At 37.3% G+C, this 15,294-nt stretch overlaps 1 protein-coding gene across 8 annotated transcripts in view; it reads left to right on the forward strand.

Annotated features, from left to right (window-relative positions):
* The window catches only part of TBL1XR1 (TBL1X/Y related 1), a 186,154-nt gene extending 171,272 nt beyond the window's left edge, over positions 1 to 14,882 (forward strand). For all 8 annotated transcript variants that reach the window (XM_039480216.2, XM_074405408.1, XM_039480213.2 and 5 more), the window contains 4 exons: positions 3,670 to 3,797; positions 4,835 to 5,000; positions 10,823 to 10,924; positions 11,814 to 14,882. In XM_039480216.2, the coding sequence (XP_039336150.1) occupies positions 3,670 to 3,797; positions 4,835 to 5,000; positions 10,823 to 10,924; positions 11,814 to 11,840 (423 nt within the window). In that variant the 3' untranslated portion in view covers positions 11,841 to 14,882. The remainder of the gene's footprint in view (positions 1 to 3,669; positions 3,798 to 4,834; positions 5,001 to 10,822; positions 10,925 to 11,813) is intronic.
* Positions 14,883 to 15,294: the final 412 nt, after the last annotated feature.

Consider the following 15,294-nt stretch of genomic DNA (forward strand, 5'->3'; position numbering starts at 1 on the left):
TGATAAATGGCTAACCGTTACTTTTAAAATTTTATACTTTCTTTTCGGAAATACATAAAAATATTTGAATATAGCAAATAAATTATGTTAAAATGATGGCTTATGATACAGTGGAACTTAGGATACCCGATTAAGTTAGGGTTCTCCAGAGAAACAGAACCAATGAGAAGATAAACAGATGGATGGATGGATGGATGGTTGGATGGATGGATGATTGATTTACTATGAGAAATTGACTCACATGAATACGGAGACTGAGAAGTTCCACAGTTTGCTGTCTACAAGCTGGAGACCCATGAAAGCTGGAGATACAGTTCCAGTCCAAGGCCAGAGAAGAAGTGCCAATGGTGTAAGTCCCAGTCCAGGAGCAGAAGACCGGTATACCAACCCCACCGTCAGGCCGCTTCCTCGGCGCTTTTGTTCTGGCTGGAGCCTCACTGGACTGAGTGATGCTGTCCTACGTTGGCGAGGGCAGGCTGCGTTTCTCAGTCAGCTGAGTTCAGTGCTCATCTCAGCTGGAAACACCTCAGTCACAGCTGGAAATAACATCTAACCAAATATCTGTACCTTGTGACTCAGTTAGAAAGATAAAATTAGCCATCACCAGTAGTGAGAAAGGTCATGCTATAAATTGTGTTCGCCATTAGAAAGTAATATGTTGATACAATTAAAGTTTATTTGCATATAGAAATATTTGGCGGGTAAGTACTCAAGATCTTTGTAGCATTCATGGATTTGGTTGAGATTCTTTGCGATGTATTCATTTGATTTTGCTGTGGTATGAATGTATATCACCATTGCTGGGAGACGGATGCATAGCAGAGAATCTCTCAGCGAGTCAGCCTCATTGACTCACCAGCATCCACACCTCACCATGGATCTGTGTTTTTCTTGTGTAATGAAAAGCAAAACTTCTGTCTTGCACCTAAGCACACCAGAGTCACATCATAGTCCGCGGTTGGGGAAAAAAGCATTTTGAGGTAAAGAGCGACCTAATACTGATTTCCAAAATCAGTGAAGCTTCGAGCCCTCTTTTGCAACAGCCAACTTTCTCCTCAAAACAGTTTGATCCTTCACTTTGCAGTCCCAAGGACTGCAGATGTGATGGCCCTTACAGATAGGAAAATCACGAGGGAAAACTGCTTTTCCTGCTACTTTGAACAGATTAAATGTAACCGTGGGAACCTGTGAGGTTTTTTCCCTTAAGCTGTGTTTTTAGTTACACAGTTCTTAAGTCTGGGATCCCTTACAAAATTCCTAGTAGAAATACTTTTCTTAATGCTTTCATCTTTGGCTTTTCCTCCCATGCACATGCATTCATGCTTATAACGTGAAAACCTTCATCTGGAACTGTGTGTGACACATACGAGGAAATGACAAATGACAGAGGGTCGTGTCCAGAGGGCCTTGTGCCACGTGCTGAGTTGAAGCTGGAGAGAGCTTAAAACTAAAAATGGTTAGAGAGGTGTTCTTCATCCTAAGCATATTTAAATGTCATACAGGATTTTAACACAAAACCTGCAATGGACGGATAATATGTAATAGGCCATTTTCTGAGAACAGGGAATGCAAGATGGAATGGGAAGGTATCGTTGAGCCTGAGCAGTGTCTTTGAGTCATGCAAGTGGAGGTGATAGGTGGGACTGATGCTTAGAGAACTGTAAGCTCAAGATTAAAAACTGGGAATTCTCAGCAGGTAGGTGGTCATGAAAAGCCTTGAGCATGGCTGAGCCTGGTGGCTCACACATGTAGTTTCAGCACTTTGAGAGGCTCAGGCAGGCAGTTCATTTGAGGTCAGGAATTTGAGACCATGCTGGTCAACATGGTGAAACCCCATCTCTGCTAAAAATACAAAATTTAGCCAGGCGTGGTGGCACAAGACTGTAATCTCAGCTACTTGGGAGGCGGAAGCAGGAGAATCGCTGGAACCTGAGGGACAGGGGTTGCAGTGAGATAAGATTGTGCCATTGCACGCCAGCCTGGGTGGTGGAGTGAGACTTCATGTCAAAAAAATAAAATTTGGGGGACCAGGTGTGGTGTCTCATGACTGTAATCCCAGCACTTTGGGAGGCCAAGGAGGGTGGATCATGAGGTCAAGAGTTTGAGACCATCCTGGCAAACATGGTGAAATCCTGCCTCTATTAAAAATACAAAAATTAGCTGGGCGTGGTGCTGCATGCCTGTAGTCCCAGATACTCAGGAGTCTGAGGCAGGAAAATCGCTTGAATCTGGGAGGCGGAGTTTGCACTGAGCCAAGATCGCGCCATTTCAGTCTAGCCTGGGTGACAGAGTGAGAGTCTGTCTCAAAAAATAAAAAATTTGAGGCCGGGTGCGGTGGATCACGAGGTCAACAGATCGAGACCATCCTGGTCAACATGGTGAAACCCCGTCTCTACTAAAAATACAAAACATTAGCTGGGCATGGTGGCGCGTGCCTGTAATCCCAGCTACTCAGGAGGCTGAGGCAGGAGAATTGCCTGAACCCGGGAGGCGGAGGTTGCGGTGAGCCGAGATCGCGCCATTGCACTCCAGCCTGGGTGACAAGAGCGAAACTCCGTCTCAAAATTAAAAAAAAAAATTGCGCAGGGGCAGAACTGTATAGGTAGTACAGAGTAAGAAAAGAAAAGCGAGGACCTAGAAAAGTTAAGTCGTCAACTCGAACAATCGCCAAATCAAGGGACATGAGCTTTCCAAAGGAAACTGAACTGAAAAGGAATGACCAAAGGAGAAAAAGAAAGCATGTAGAGAATGAGATGAGAGTGGTCAGCAGCGTCAAATTCTGTGAATTAGAAAAGTCTCATGAAACCACTTCCGAAAACATGTCATTTACATGTATTGCACTTGGGCTTGTAAATGCATAGGTCACCAAAACCACGGTGATGCCTCATAGTCTTCTAACGGTTGTGTCACAGAAACGTAAAGTCGAGCTGATTTCGTTACTGCTTGGCCCTTGGGTTTGGGGTGTTGTATGCGTTTGTGTTAAGGAGATATTCCAGGACCTATGATGTCTTTGTTGAGTGATTTTTTTCCCCCCAGAAATTCTCTTGGTGTTGATTTCTATTTTTGCTCAAAAATAATACACACTTTTTTTTGCTTTCTCCTGCCTTTTATCCTAGTAATATACACTTTAAATCTATGTACATAGGCATATTTTCATCTCAGGAAAGGCTTATTCTCTACTTTGACTACTTTTTTCTACTCCCCCCACCCCCATACTTTTCATTTGAACTTTATTTCATATGTTACTTTTTACAGTTCTTTGTGAGTTGTTATTTCAGTTTTTCATTGCAAGGTTTTCCTGATTCTAAACTTCTAAGAGCCATTTATGATGTAGATCTTTTATTTAAGGGACAGTGTAAAACCCGTGCCTTCAGCATTTTAGAATTAATACCCTATCCAAATTAATCTTAGAACAACTATAGTTAATTCAGTCTTCAAACTTTGTAATAGTGAATATTTTAAAGGGCTTAAAGCTATTTTTTTTACAGAGATGTAAATATTAAATATATCCTATTGCACTTCAGTTTCTTGTAAATATTCTCTACTGTTATCACACTTGTTATATCAGTCATTTTCCGCTGTCATTACAGTATTTTAAATGTCAGGATAATATTTTAAGTATATTCACTTATGGGAAAATAATCATATACATTTTTCTTTTTTGTTTAGATATGGAGTATGAAACAAGACAATTGTGTCCATGATTTGCAAGCACATAATAAAGAAATTTATACTATCAAATGGAGTCCAACAGGACCAGGGACTAATAATCCAAATGCCAACCTTATGTTAGCAAGGTGATATTTCTGTTTTAATCTTCCTTTTATGAGTCTTCTACAAGTAAAAAATCTGATAAATATGACAGAAATTTAGGGAAGATTTCATGAAGTGGGGTTTTTTTTTTTTTTTTTTTTCCGTTTTTAAAAATTTCAATAGTTTTTGGTGTACAGGTGGCTTCTGGCTACAAGAATAAGTTCTTTAGTGGCGATTGCTGGGATTTTAGTGCAGTGATTTTGCAAACAGTGTCGTGTACCCAGTATGTAGCCCTTCTTTCCTCACCTCCCTCTCAGCCTTCCCCCGACCCTCACCTTGAGACTGCAGAGTTCATCATATCATTCTTAAACCTCTGTGTCCGCATAGCGTAGCTCCCACTTAGAAGTCAGAACATGCTTGGTTTTTCATTCCTGAGTTACTTCAGTTAGAATGATGGTCTTCAAGTACATCCAGGTCACTGCAAAAGACATTATTTCATTCCCTTTTATGGAATATACCTACCACATTCTCTGTATCCACTTGTTAGTTGGTGGCATTTAGTTTGGTTCCTTAAGGATGATCTTTAAACACAGGATGTTGTTATTTTTTCAAGTCATAGTGATATGTTGAAATGATCAAATATTGATTACAGTCCAAGCAATTGAGGCATAGCAAAATTAAGTGTCTTCAGTATGTTTAGGGGAAAAAAGATAAATGGAAAAACGTGTTCACTTCAGTGTCCAAAACTATGTGAAAGAAGGATTATTTAAAGAAAAGGAATTCAATAAATCAGTAAATACAGCAAAACTTAAAACATTTATGTTTTCTAATCCTGGACTTGGGAGATTCCTTTATGTTTTCCTCTTGTTTAGCTTTGTCTTCTTTCTAAATTTTATTTATTTATTGTTTTCTCGTCACTGACTTGAGAGCTCACAGAATATTCTTCCTAACAGACCAGTCGGACCGCTTCTCATTAAGAATTTGGCTGTTAGATGTGGCTGAACATGGGAGGTCGGGCGGCGGCAAGGTTGGGGGAGTATTTCGTTACTTGGAAATGAACTTTCTTTCTTTCCCTTTTCAGTGCATCCTTCGATTCTACTGTTAGGTTATGGGATGTAGACCGAGGGATATGCATCCATACCTTGACAAAACACCAAGAGCCTGTGTACAGTGTAGCTTTCAGTCCTGATGGCAGGTACCTGGCAAGTGGTTCTTTTGACAAATGTGTACACATCTGGAACACACAGGTAAGGCTCCATTCTTTAAACGGTCAAGTACTCTTAGAAGCATTTGCCTGTATGCTCTCCTCTTCCCCACCCCACATTTGGTTGTCACTGCTCCTGTGGCATTAATTTAACTCTTGGTTTTAAAATAAGAGATAAACCAACTGAAGTTATATATGGAGACCAGAATTTTGAAATGGATTTAGAGTGCTTGTTTTATTAATATTATTATTTTATTCTTTATTTTTTCAAGTGTTTTATTTCAAGATATCAAATGTGAATGTTTAAGATGTATTTATTTAGATAAATGACAGATTTTATTTTCCAAAATAATTGTCTCTGAAGCGGATATAGATGAGCGGTAAAAATTGTATCAAGGGACCAGATTTTATGGCTGAATGGAATGATTTATGAGAAAGAAACTTAAAACTACACTACTTTTCAGTTAGTATGTGTAGTGTTTCAGAGATTCTTTCTTAGAAGTGGAGAAAACAGCCTGTTGCTTTCCGTTTTTAAAATCTCAGTGTTTTAGGTTTTTTAAACTTTTTAATTTTTTTATTTATTTTTATTTTTAAAGATGGGGTTTCACCATGATGGCCAGGCTGGTCTTGAACTCCTGACCTCAGGTGATCCAGCCACCTCGGCTTCCCAAAGTGCTGGGATTACAGGCGTGAGCCACCGCGCCCGGCCAGTGTTTTAGTTTTTATGCACCATGAACTACACTTTTTTAATAGCAGTCACTGGGCTCAACCCTCCCTTCTCAGTCATCACATCTTCGTTGGTTGTAGTGCACACATGTTAAGTCGTCATGGGGTATTTCGTTTTGCGTAGGTGACTGCCACTACAGTTCATTTCACAAATTAATTTTCATAACTTACTTTCAAGACTTTTTTATTACATCATGCATTCATACAGTTCAGAGAAAAACCTTGTATACAGCTATCACTGAGAAGGTTATCCCATTTCTGGCTTCATCTCCTGCTGGTAACAACTTTTATTAGTTTTTATTTCTTCCTAACTTTTTTTTTTTTTTAACCCCTGCCCTCTCAACCCAGCTTTTCCCAACCCCGGGAAGAGCAGACGGCTAACTTCTTTTTATGAATAAAAGCATTGTGTTTCTTTCATTTTACACTACCACTGGCAATATAACAGAATATATTACCTCAGTTCAATCTATTGGGGAAAAATGGAATTTCAGCATAGTTTTAAATTTGCATTTTTCTTAAAAGTGACATGGGGAATCTAATATATTTAAGTGTACATGTTAGTTTTCTGTGAACTGTTTGATCATGTTTTTTCCATTCTTTCAACTGGATTAACCGTTGTCTTGATTTCTAGCAGCTCTTTATAGAGTTAGTAATGTGAGTTGCAGATTTTTGCTAGTTGAACAAATGATTATTAAACCTGAATCTTACATTATATTTTAATTTAAAAAATTAATATTTTTATTTTTCTTTAAGTGCAGGACGGGGTCTTTCTATGTTCCCTGAGCCTCGAACTCCTGAGCTCAAGGGATCCTCCCACCTCAGCCTCCCAAAGTGCTGGGATTACAGGCATGAGCCACCATGCTGGGCCTTCTAATAAAACTTTAGGCAGCACAAGCTGGCTTATGCCTGTAATCCCAGCACTTTGCGAGGCTGACACGGGCGGTTCACTTCAGGTCAGGAGTTCAAGACCAGGCTGGTTAACATGGTGATACCCCATCTCCTAAAAATAACAAAAATTACCCAGGCATGATGATGCATGTCTGCAGTTCCAGTTGAGAGAGAATCACTTGAACCTAGAGGTGGAGATTGCAGTGAGCCAAGATGGCACCACTGCACTCCAGCCAGGGCGACAAAGTGAGACCAGAAAAATAAATAAATAAAATTAAGTAAAAATGTTCTGCTTTAATTTTTCATCATTACTTTCTTACCTACCGTATTTTCTGTCTTGATGAATGTATGCCTGTGTTGGATATATTCTGTAATATGATAAGATGATTTAAAAACGCTTTTCTAAATTTTAGTTCAACTTTTTGTTTGTGGGAAGACAGCTAATCATGCACCCAACCAAACTTAAACTCAACAACAGTTAGAGTTGGTGAAAGTGAATCTAAATCTAAATAATATAATTTCCATGTATATTCAAGTTAGTCTTCGTTCATTTTCACTTTTAATAATTACCCATTTCAAACAGAAAATAACATAACACTCATATACCTACTGCTCAGATTTAAATGAAAAGAGCATGTTGCCACACTGTTGTGAATCTCTTCCTTCCTATTTCTACCTGATAAAATGTTAATAGATACAGCTCAAGTGTTCGCCTCCATTTTCCTCTTTCTCCCTAGAGGCTATAGCAATCCTGAAGAGAGTGCCTGTCATTCCCATGATAAATGATATATACTGCTATTTTCTGTGGTAAAATTGTAATAAATCGTACGCTGTTTTGTGTCTTCTGTTGTGTATCTTTTCATGCTTGTACTTTTCACCACTTTGATTTTTGAAATATCACATTAATACTTTTATCTCTAGAATGATTTATTTAGAGGATTTCAGATCATTATGCGAATATATTAATTTTTAAATTCATTTTCCTTTTGGGGAACTTAAAAATATGTAACATTACTGGCACATCCTTACATGTTTCCTTGTGCACATGAATGAAACTTTGTCTAATGCTTTAGTATACATACATACATACATACATACATACATATGTATCTGTAAGTGAAAATCATGGCCCATAGGGTATTTTTATGTGTTTGTGCCTAACTGCTCTTCAGCGTGCAGACAGCCATTTACACTTCTAATCACAATATTTGGGATTTCCCATTTTCCTTGATCCTTACATTATCAGGCTCACTGCAGCCTTGACCTTCCTGGGCTCAACTGGTCACTCCCACCTCAGTTTTCCAAGTAGCTGAGATCATAGGTGCATGCCACCACACCCAGCTAATTTTTGTGGGATTTTCTTTTTTTTTTTTTTCTTTTTTTTTTTTTGGTATAGATGGGGTTTAACCATGTTGCCCAGTCTGGTCACCTGCCTTGGTCTTCCAAAGTGCTAGGATTACAGGCATGAGGCAGCATGCCCAGCTCATATGGAAGTTATTAATGTTAATCTTTAGATGTATTTATCTTTCTCTTTTTTTAATTAATTATTTTTAGAGACGAGGTCCTGCTGTGTTGCCTAGGGTGGACTCGAACTCCTGAGCTGAAGAGATCCTTTCACCTCAGCGTCCCATTAGCTGGGTCTGCAGGCACACGCCACTGTGCTCAGCTAGATCTAGCTTTTTCGATAGGTTTATATATATTATATATATTAATACATTTTTCCTTATAGTTGTCACTGAGGTCCGGTATTTTTTCATGAAGTAAATATTTAAGTTTTATTCCTTTCCACTTACGTTTTTTAGCCCCGTTGGCACTGATTTTTATATATGGTGTGAGGACAGATTTAATTTTGTCTTTCCATTTGGGTAGTCAGTTGTCTTAGCACCATTCATCGTCCCCTTTCTGTTTTCATAACGCCACTTACTTCATGTACCAGGTTCACGTATGTGTGGTTTGTTAGGCGTCCTCTCTGATTCTGTTGGTATGTTTGCCTTATCTGAATCAATAGCATAGTTTTAATAATTCTAACTTTATAAATCCCTCTTGTTGGTCTTCAGAATTGTGTTTCTGTTCTTGCCACTTTAGCCCTTGATATTTCCAAAACAGTATAAAATTCTGTTTATGAGAACCTTGAATTTATAGGTGACATTAGGGAAAATTGTGATCATTGAGTTCTGTCACCCACAAATGTGCTCTGTCTCCATTTATTTGTCTTTTATCACTTCAGTAAAGTTTCATAATTTCTCTCTAAAGATCTTTCTTCCCAGTGTGTTCAGAGGTGCCTTAAAAGTTCCTGAGAAGGACGTCTTTTTAAAAATATATTCCTTTTACCTACTGGTTGTTGCTTGTGTTTAGAACACGTTCAGTGAACTCAGTCCATTGTGACAAAGTCAATTTTAATGAAATTTGGGTATAGAACTGTAGGGTGCTCATGGAAGATATTACAAGACATGTAAGGGCATGTGACCAACTGTCTGTATTACTTTGTTGTCATTATTGTGTACCTAAAGTCTTTTTCAAGCTTTGAAAATAGTAAAAGAGTGAATTTTCAGTGCAGGAGAAAGCCGTTGTCCGTCCGTCGTATATACGTCTAGGTGTTTTGTTTCCCCTTTCTCGTATGAGTTTCCTAAGCATTTGGTGAGTAAAGTAGAAGTCTTGCCCCAGCATACGTACAAATTGGACGTCGATTATGATGATCCAAGCCATTGGCCTTTTTAAATGTCATAGCTCTGCCTTGTTGTCTATACTGTTTTGGTGCATTATAGCCCAGTTCAAGATTGGTAAGTGCTTTTAAAAGAAAGTTCTTCTGTTTTTTTAACCCCCAAGTTGACTGTAGAATGTCCGTAGGTTGACGACAGATTTTTTTACCTAATATTTTGTTGGTGCTACTTTTTTCTCTCGTTAACCATAGATACTCAAAGCCTACTATAGTTGAACTTAATCTCATAAATTATAAGACATTTTAAGTTGGCAGAAATTTTAAGTCAACAAAACAGTGAGCCTTCTCAGCCTGACAGTCAGTAGCACTTCATCAGTAGCAATGCATCTGTGATTGGTGCCACGTTACCAGGCTAAATTTGAAGAGGAAAGCTAGCCTCTTCCAGCCTAGTGGTCAACTTGGATAGGCTGAATGGGAGGTATTTTCAAGGTGTATGGTTTGTTGCCCTGTTGTTTTTAAATAGATCTACCTCTAGCTTGACTTCAGGTTACCGTAAAGCTGCAGGGGTCACTTTTCTGATTTGCCAGGGCAGAACACCAGAAGCACATTTTTCAGTTTTCACAACAGGACCTCCGATCTTTGTCCTGTTAATTGACTGGTTTCGTAGGATAATATTATTTTTGGACTGAGATTTAATTCTTCAGTGGTCGCTGAACAGTGAAATTGTTAGTATTCCTGGCTGTGTTTTTTGTTTACACTTAACAACACCTTTCAAGAATGGTGTACGTGTTTGTCTGGGCGCTGTGGCGCATGCTTATAATCCCAACATTTTGGGAAACCAGAGTGAGTGGACTGCTTGAGGCTAAGAGTTCAAGAGCAGCCTTGGCAACATGTTGAGGGCTTGTCTCTACAAATAATTTTTTAAAAATTAGTTCGGCATGGTGGCATGCACCTGTAATCCTAGCTACTCAGGAGGCAGAGGCAGGGGAGGATCACTGTAGGCCAGGAGTAAGAAAATGCAGTGAGCTCTGATTGCACAGCCGTATCCAGCCTGGGTGACAAAACCAGACCCTGTCTCAAAAAAAGAGTACATACGTTATTTTAGCTGCTTTTATAATCTCCTGGCTTAGGGACTGCTCAGTAAATATGGAGTGAATAGCAGACTTTTACTGGAATTATCTTGACTAGTTAGTTATATTTCGTCTTTAAGCTGTTTTGCCAAAGAAATACTGAGTTTATTTTTTTCTCTACATGTTAGCTAGACTCATGCATCATTTAGCAACAACAAAAACTTATTTCATGTGATGCACTGAATGTTTACTTCTAGCTGTTGTTGGCTATGTCAGAGAGACCAGATACCTTGTTATCAACACTGGAGAAACTGAATGTGTGTGTGTGTGTGTGTGAGTAATCTTTTGAGAACAGGCTGATACTATCTTTTCATAAAAAACATAAAAGAGTTTCAGAACTTATTTTTATATTTGAAGCTAACTTCTTCCTCTCATTGCTAGAAATAAGGCTGTGTAATATTTTTATCTCAGGATTTGGAGTTATGTATATGACTTTTAAGATTTTGTTTTTCATTCTTTTAGACAGGTGCTCTAGTTCACAGCTATAGGGGAACAGGTGGAATTTTTGAAGTTTGCTGGAATGCAGCAGGAGACAAAGTTGGAGCCAGTGCATCAGATGGTTCAGTAAGTACAGTGAAGTGTTTCCAGAGAGGGGTTGGGCGTGTGTTCACAGTAGCATGCAGCTCATTGTTAGCGATACAAAAGTGGGTTTTTTTTTTTCTTTTTCAAAATAAATTTTAAGATATGATAAAGAATTTTTTTTTTTTTTTTTTTTTTTTTTTTTTACCCTGAGGCTGTAAACGTTTCATGTGCATTGCATTCAAATAGTGCAAACAAAATTCAGGCTGTCCTTAGCAAAAGAGTGCCTTCTAATCTAGACATGGACAGTTATTTTTCATGTGAACCTTCATTTATGAAATTGGGTATACCAGAGTAGCACTCGGAGAATGACTGGGATTTTTAATGGGTATTTCTACTTTGTCCTCTTCACGGAAGACTTTGTTGGCCCAGGGAAGGTGGGATTAGGGGCAGTTGGTTCCTCTGTTGAGGAATGTGTGATACTGAAAGATTTTCGGGATGAGGTTGGCCAGCTCTTTACAGCAATGCAAATACGGCTTCCAAAGCTGTAGAAGCAATGGAAGACGGGAAAGGGTAGCTGTTTACTGAGGCTGTAGCTGAATATAATCTGTGATACCTTTCATTCGAGTCCAGTGGATAGGGAATGCTCTGTTTTTGGCATTTTCCTTCTCCTTTGTAATAAGCAGAGAGTAATTCCTAGAAATCCTAGCCCTGGTTTTTCCCCCATAGTTTGAGCTCATGGTTGTTCTCTTGATCTTCTTAAATGATCTGTCTGATTTCTGTCAGTTAAGTGCCCATTTCCATGATTATTATGCTTTACCAGTTTTATAAACTTGGAACTAAGAAACATTTCAAATTGTACTATAGAAAAGTTAAACAAAAAATGTACAATGAAATTCTGAATACACTGGTTGATTATTTGAATTTCTTACAGGTTTGTGTATTAGACCTTCGGAAATAGCGCTACTAGTTGGAAGCCATGGACCGACTATGAATGTGTACATAGCCAAAATGACTGTCCCTGACCCACGCACTGCTACGAGTCCCACTTGAACCATGGCCAGTCCACTACAGCCAAATCTAAAACAAATATATACATACAGTGTATATAAACAAAATTGCACCCTGAAGATGACAGGTTTGTCACAGCTTGTGAATTCTGTTCACCAAGTGCTGGAATCTAATCTGCTGTGCCCCTAAAATAGCATTTAGAAGTTTTGGATATGAAAAACAGAAGAGAGAAAAATATACACTATAAAAGCAGAACATAATGTACCAGTTTTTGGATACTGAATGACAGCCTTGTTCCTCCCCTTTGAATCAGCAGACCCCACGGGTCATATTCTTTTTTCCCTTCAGTAGTGAGCAGTTTGTATGTACAGAGAAAATGGACTTACAAAAACTTGCAGCAGTAGTTTGTTCTTGCTTTACCATTTTGTTTTTGGTTTAGATTATGGATGCATGAAGTAAGGGAGTGAATCAGTTTCTTGTTTATATTTTTTTCACCTTTTAAACAAAAAATTCTTTAAATATTTTAATGCATTCTTTTGAAGAGGTAGATGTTTGGTACATTTTATGGCTCCCAGAGCATATATTCAGTTGGTGCATGTTGTGGAAGGGGGAATCGGAAATTAAATGGAAACATATGACTTTGGTCATGTTGATCTGTAAGACACATCAGTGAAAGGGTATTATGCTCTGTTGGTTCTGTTTTTTTTTTTTTTTTTGTTTCTTTGTTTTGTTTTGTTTTGCTTTTCTTTTTTTTTTTTAATTTTTCTTTGTTTTTTTTGGTGATGTGGCTTAAATGCAATAGTTTCTTTTTTGGGACATATTTCTGCCAATTAATGACTAGAAGGGCACAAAGTTGGTTTTTTTTTTTTTTTTTTTTTTTTTTAATTACCATAGAGAAGATACAGTTAAAAAAAAAAAAATCTTCTGATGTTTTGTAGCCATAACTAAATTATGGTAAAAATGTGCACTATTGTGAAAAGGAGCAAAGTAGTTTTGGGTTTTTGTTGTTTGTTTGTTTTGCTTTGTTTTTTAAGAGATTAAAATGTTTCTGGATAAGGATTAGCTTCTCAAAGTGTCCATCATTCTGTGTAGAAGCTTAAGTATGTAATGTAAGCAAACTCCAGTATTAAAAATCTCTCATGTTGTTTTCTTTATACAAAGCAAGATAACGGCATATAACACTGCCATTACATGGCAAAATGTTTGCTACCTTAGTTTAAAGAAAATCTCTAAAACAAAAGACTTGCTTCAAGGTGTTTTTAAATAGCAGTGATTCAGAATTTTTTTTTTTATGAGAAGTATAATTGCACTAACCTTCCTGCTGCTCTGATTCTGCATTTGTGGTACTTGTGACTACGTTTTTCAAATATAGATAGATGTAAGCTGCTAATTTTTTTTTCCAGTAATCACTACTATATCATGTCTTTTACTCTGTTGATAATATCAAGTATTTTCTTAAAGATATAGATATTAAACCTCTTGTGCTCATGCAACTAAGAGTAACATATACAGACAAATGATTGCATGAGGCTATGTTTATATGTGTGACTAATAAGGCTTGTCATGATTAACATAATCCAAGTATGTCATTTCTGAAGAGAATAGTCATTAAATTTCTATCTCAAAGATTTTAATTAAGGAATTGCTTATTGTTGAGCTTAGCAAATTAATAACACTATTTCTGTCACTAATTATTTTGAGGCCTTTTAGTACTAAAAGTTTTGACCTGTGTTCTAAGTTTAAGTAGAGACTGATTTAACCCAAGTAATGCAGCTTTGGTTTTCAGCATTCATTGCTTTGCTATTTTTACAAAACAGCATTGATTGAAGCAAGTCTTGGTTTTAACTAAGGTAGGGTAGCATTTGCTATTGGTAAAGAGAATAAATACACTTAATTTCACAATACATTGTTCTATGTACCCCAGCTGTTGTTAGTGGGGACTATGATACTGTAATAATATTTTTAAAAATTTACATCCAGAGAGGCAGTCATTCACGATGGTTTTGTGCCAGCTCTTTTTAGGGTTTTGGATCATATTAGAGACATGTAGAGCTTATTACCATATGACTTACGTAGGAAACCGAATATGCTGAGTATCTGGCACTTGAATTCCTGCTTTTATTGCTGGAGGTCCACACCTGTGGTTGACCTCTGTTATTGTTTAAAAAAATAAATAAAAATAAAAAAAATCTGTGCAATAATTTTAAAATGTGCTCCCAGGAATAGACACAAATGTTTTGAGTATCTTTTAAGCTGCATTTTCCTTTAGCGACGCATTTGTGAATTGCACTGAATTTAAATCTGAAAGTCAGAGGTGATTATTGATAGTACTTTTGTATTTTGATATGGACAATTTATTCATTTGCATACAGTTATTGACTTTTTCCCAGCTGATTAAAAGTTAGTCAAGAAATTCTGCAGTATAGCTGCCAAAATAGACAGCTACATTTTTATGATATTGTCATCTTTTGTTTTTTTTTTTTCTTTCTGTAGCTATTTTACTTAAGCATACTAGCCACAATAAGACATATAAAAGATTATAAATACAGAGCTTTATTATCCTGACGTCTTGGGTCTTTTAAGTACACACTTTTCTGAAAGGTATCCATTTTGTAGGCTTGGGTTCTTTGTGAGCATACGATTGTTATATTTTTGCTGCTGTTCTCAGCGTCACCATTGCCTGCTGATGTGCCACGATGCTGCTCCAGTAGACAGAAATAAGATTGTCTCTAATTCGAGCAGTAGTAACATGATTGCAAGAGACCAAGTTTCACAGCTTGTAAAGTTCTGTATTTGGGATTCTTGCTCATTTTTCCGCCTGTGTTTTTCTGAGAACTTATTCCTGATGATCAATTGAATCCAGTAGTTTTTCTATGCTATTTGTTGTTGTATAAGCTACTGTAAGAAACTTATAAGGAAAAATAGAAAGGAAAACTTGAATGAATACTCATTGATTGAAATGGAATAAAGAAAGAACAGCTGCCACTTTTAAGCAACATAAAGGAATATCTTTTTTCGCCTCCATGTAGGAAATCCCGTAAGTTCTTACATTTGTTCCAATCCCTGTTTTCTGCCATTGACCAGGTATAACATGATTGACTTTCAAATGACTTTTAGAAGTGGTAACTCTTAATTTCCTAATAGATAATAGAGTGTATTGCATTCTGTTTAATTATTCTCTAGGTAAGTATGTTTTAGGATTAAATACCTTTTACAGATACTGAAAGTGCCTCCTTTTGTGGTGTAAAAAACAAATTATGGTGCAAAAAGTAATCACTAGATTGAATTACATGAAGGTTTTTTGCTTTTTGACATATGAAGATGTCAAGAGAAAGGCCAAAGATTTGTACTTTTTCACTTATAAAGCACTCCTGTTTTCCTTATGCTTCTTTCTGTCAAATTAG

Source organism: Saimiri boliviensis, chromosome 9 (assembly GCF_048565385.1).
Source record: "Saimiri boliviensis isolate mSaiBol1 chromosome 9, mSaiBol1.pri, whole genome shotgun sequence".
Classification (NCBI taxonomy): Eukaryota; Metazoa; Chordata; class Mammalia; order Primates; family Cebidae; genus Saimiri; species Saimiri boliviensis.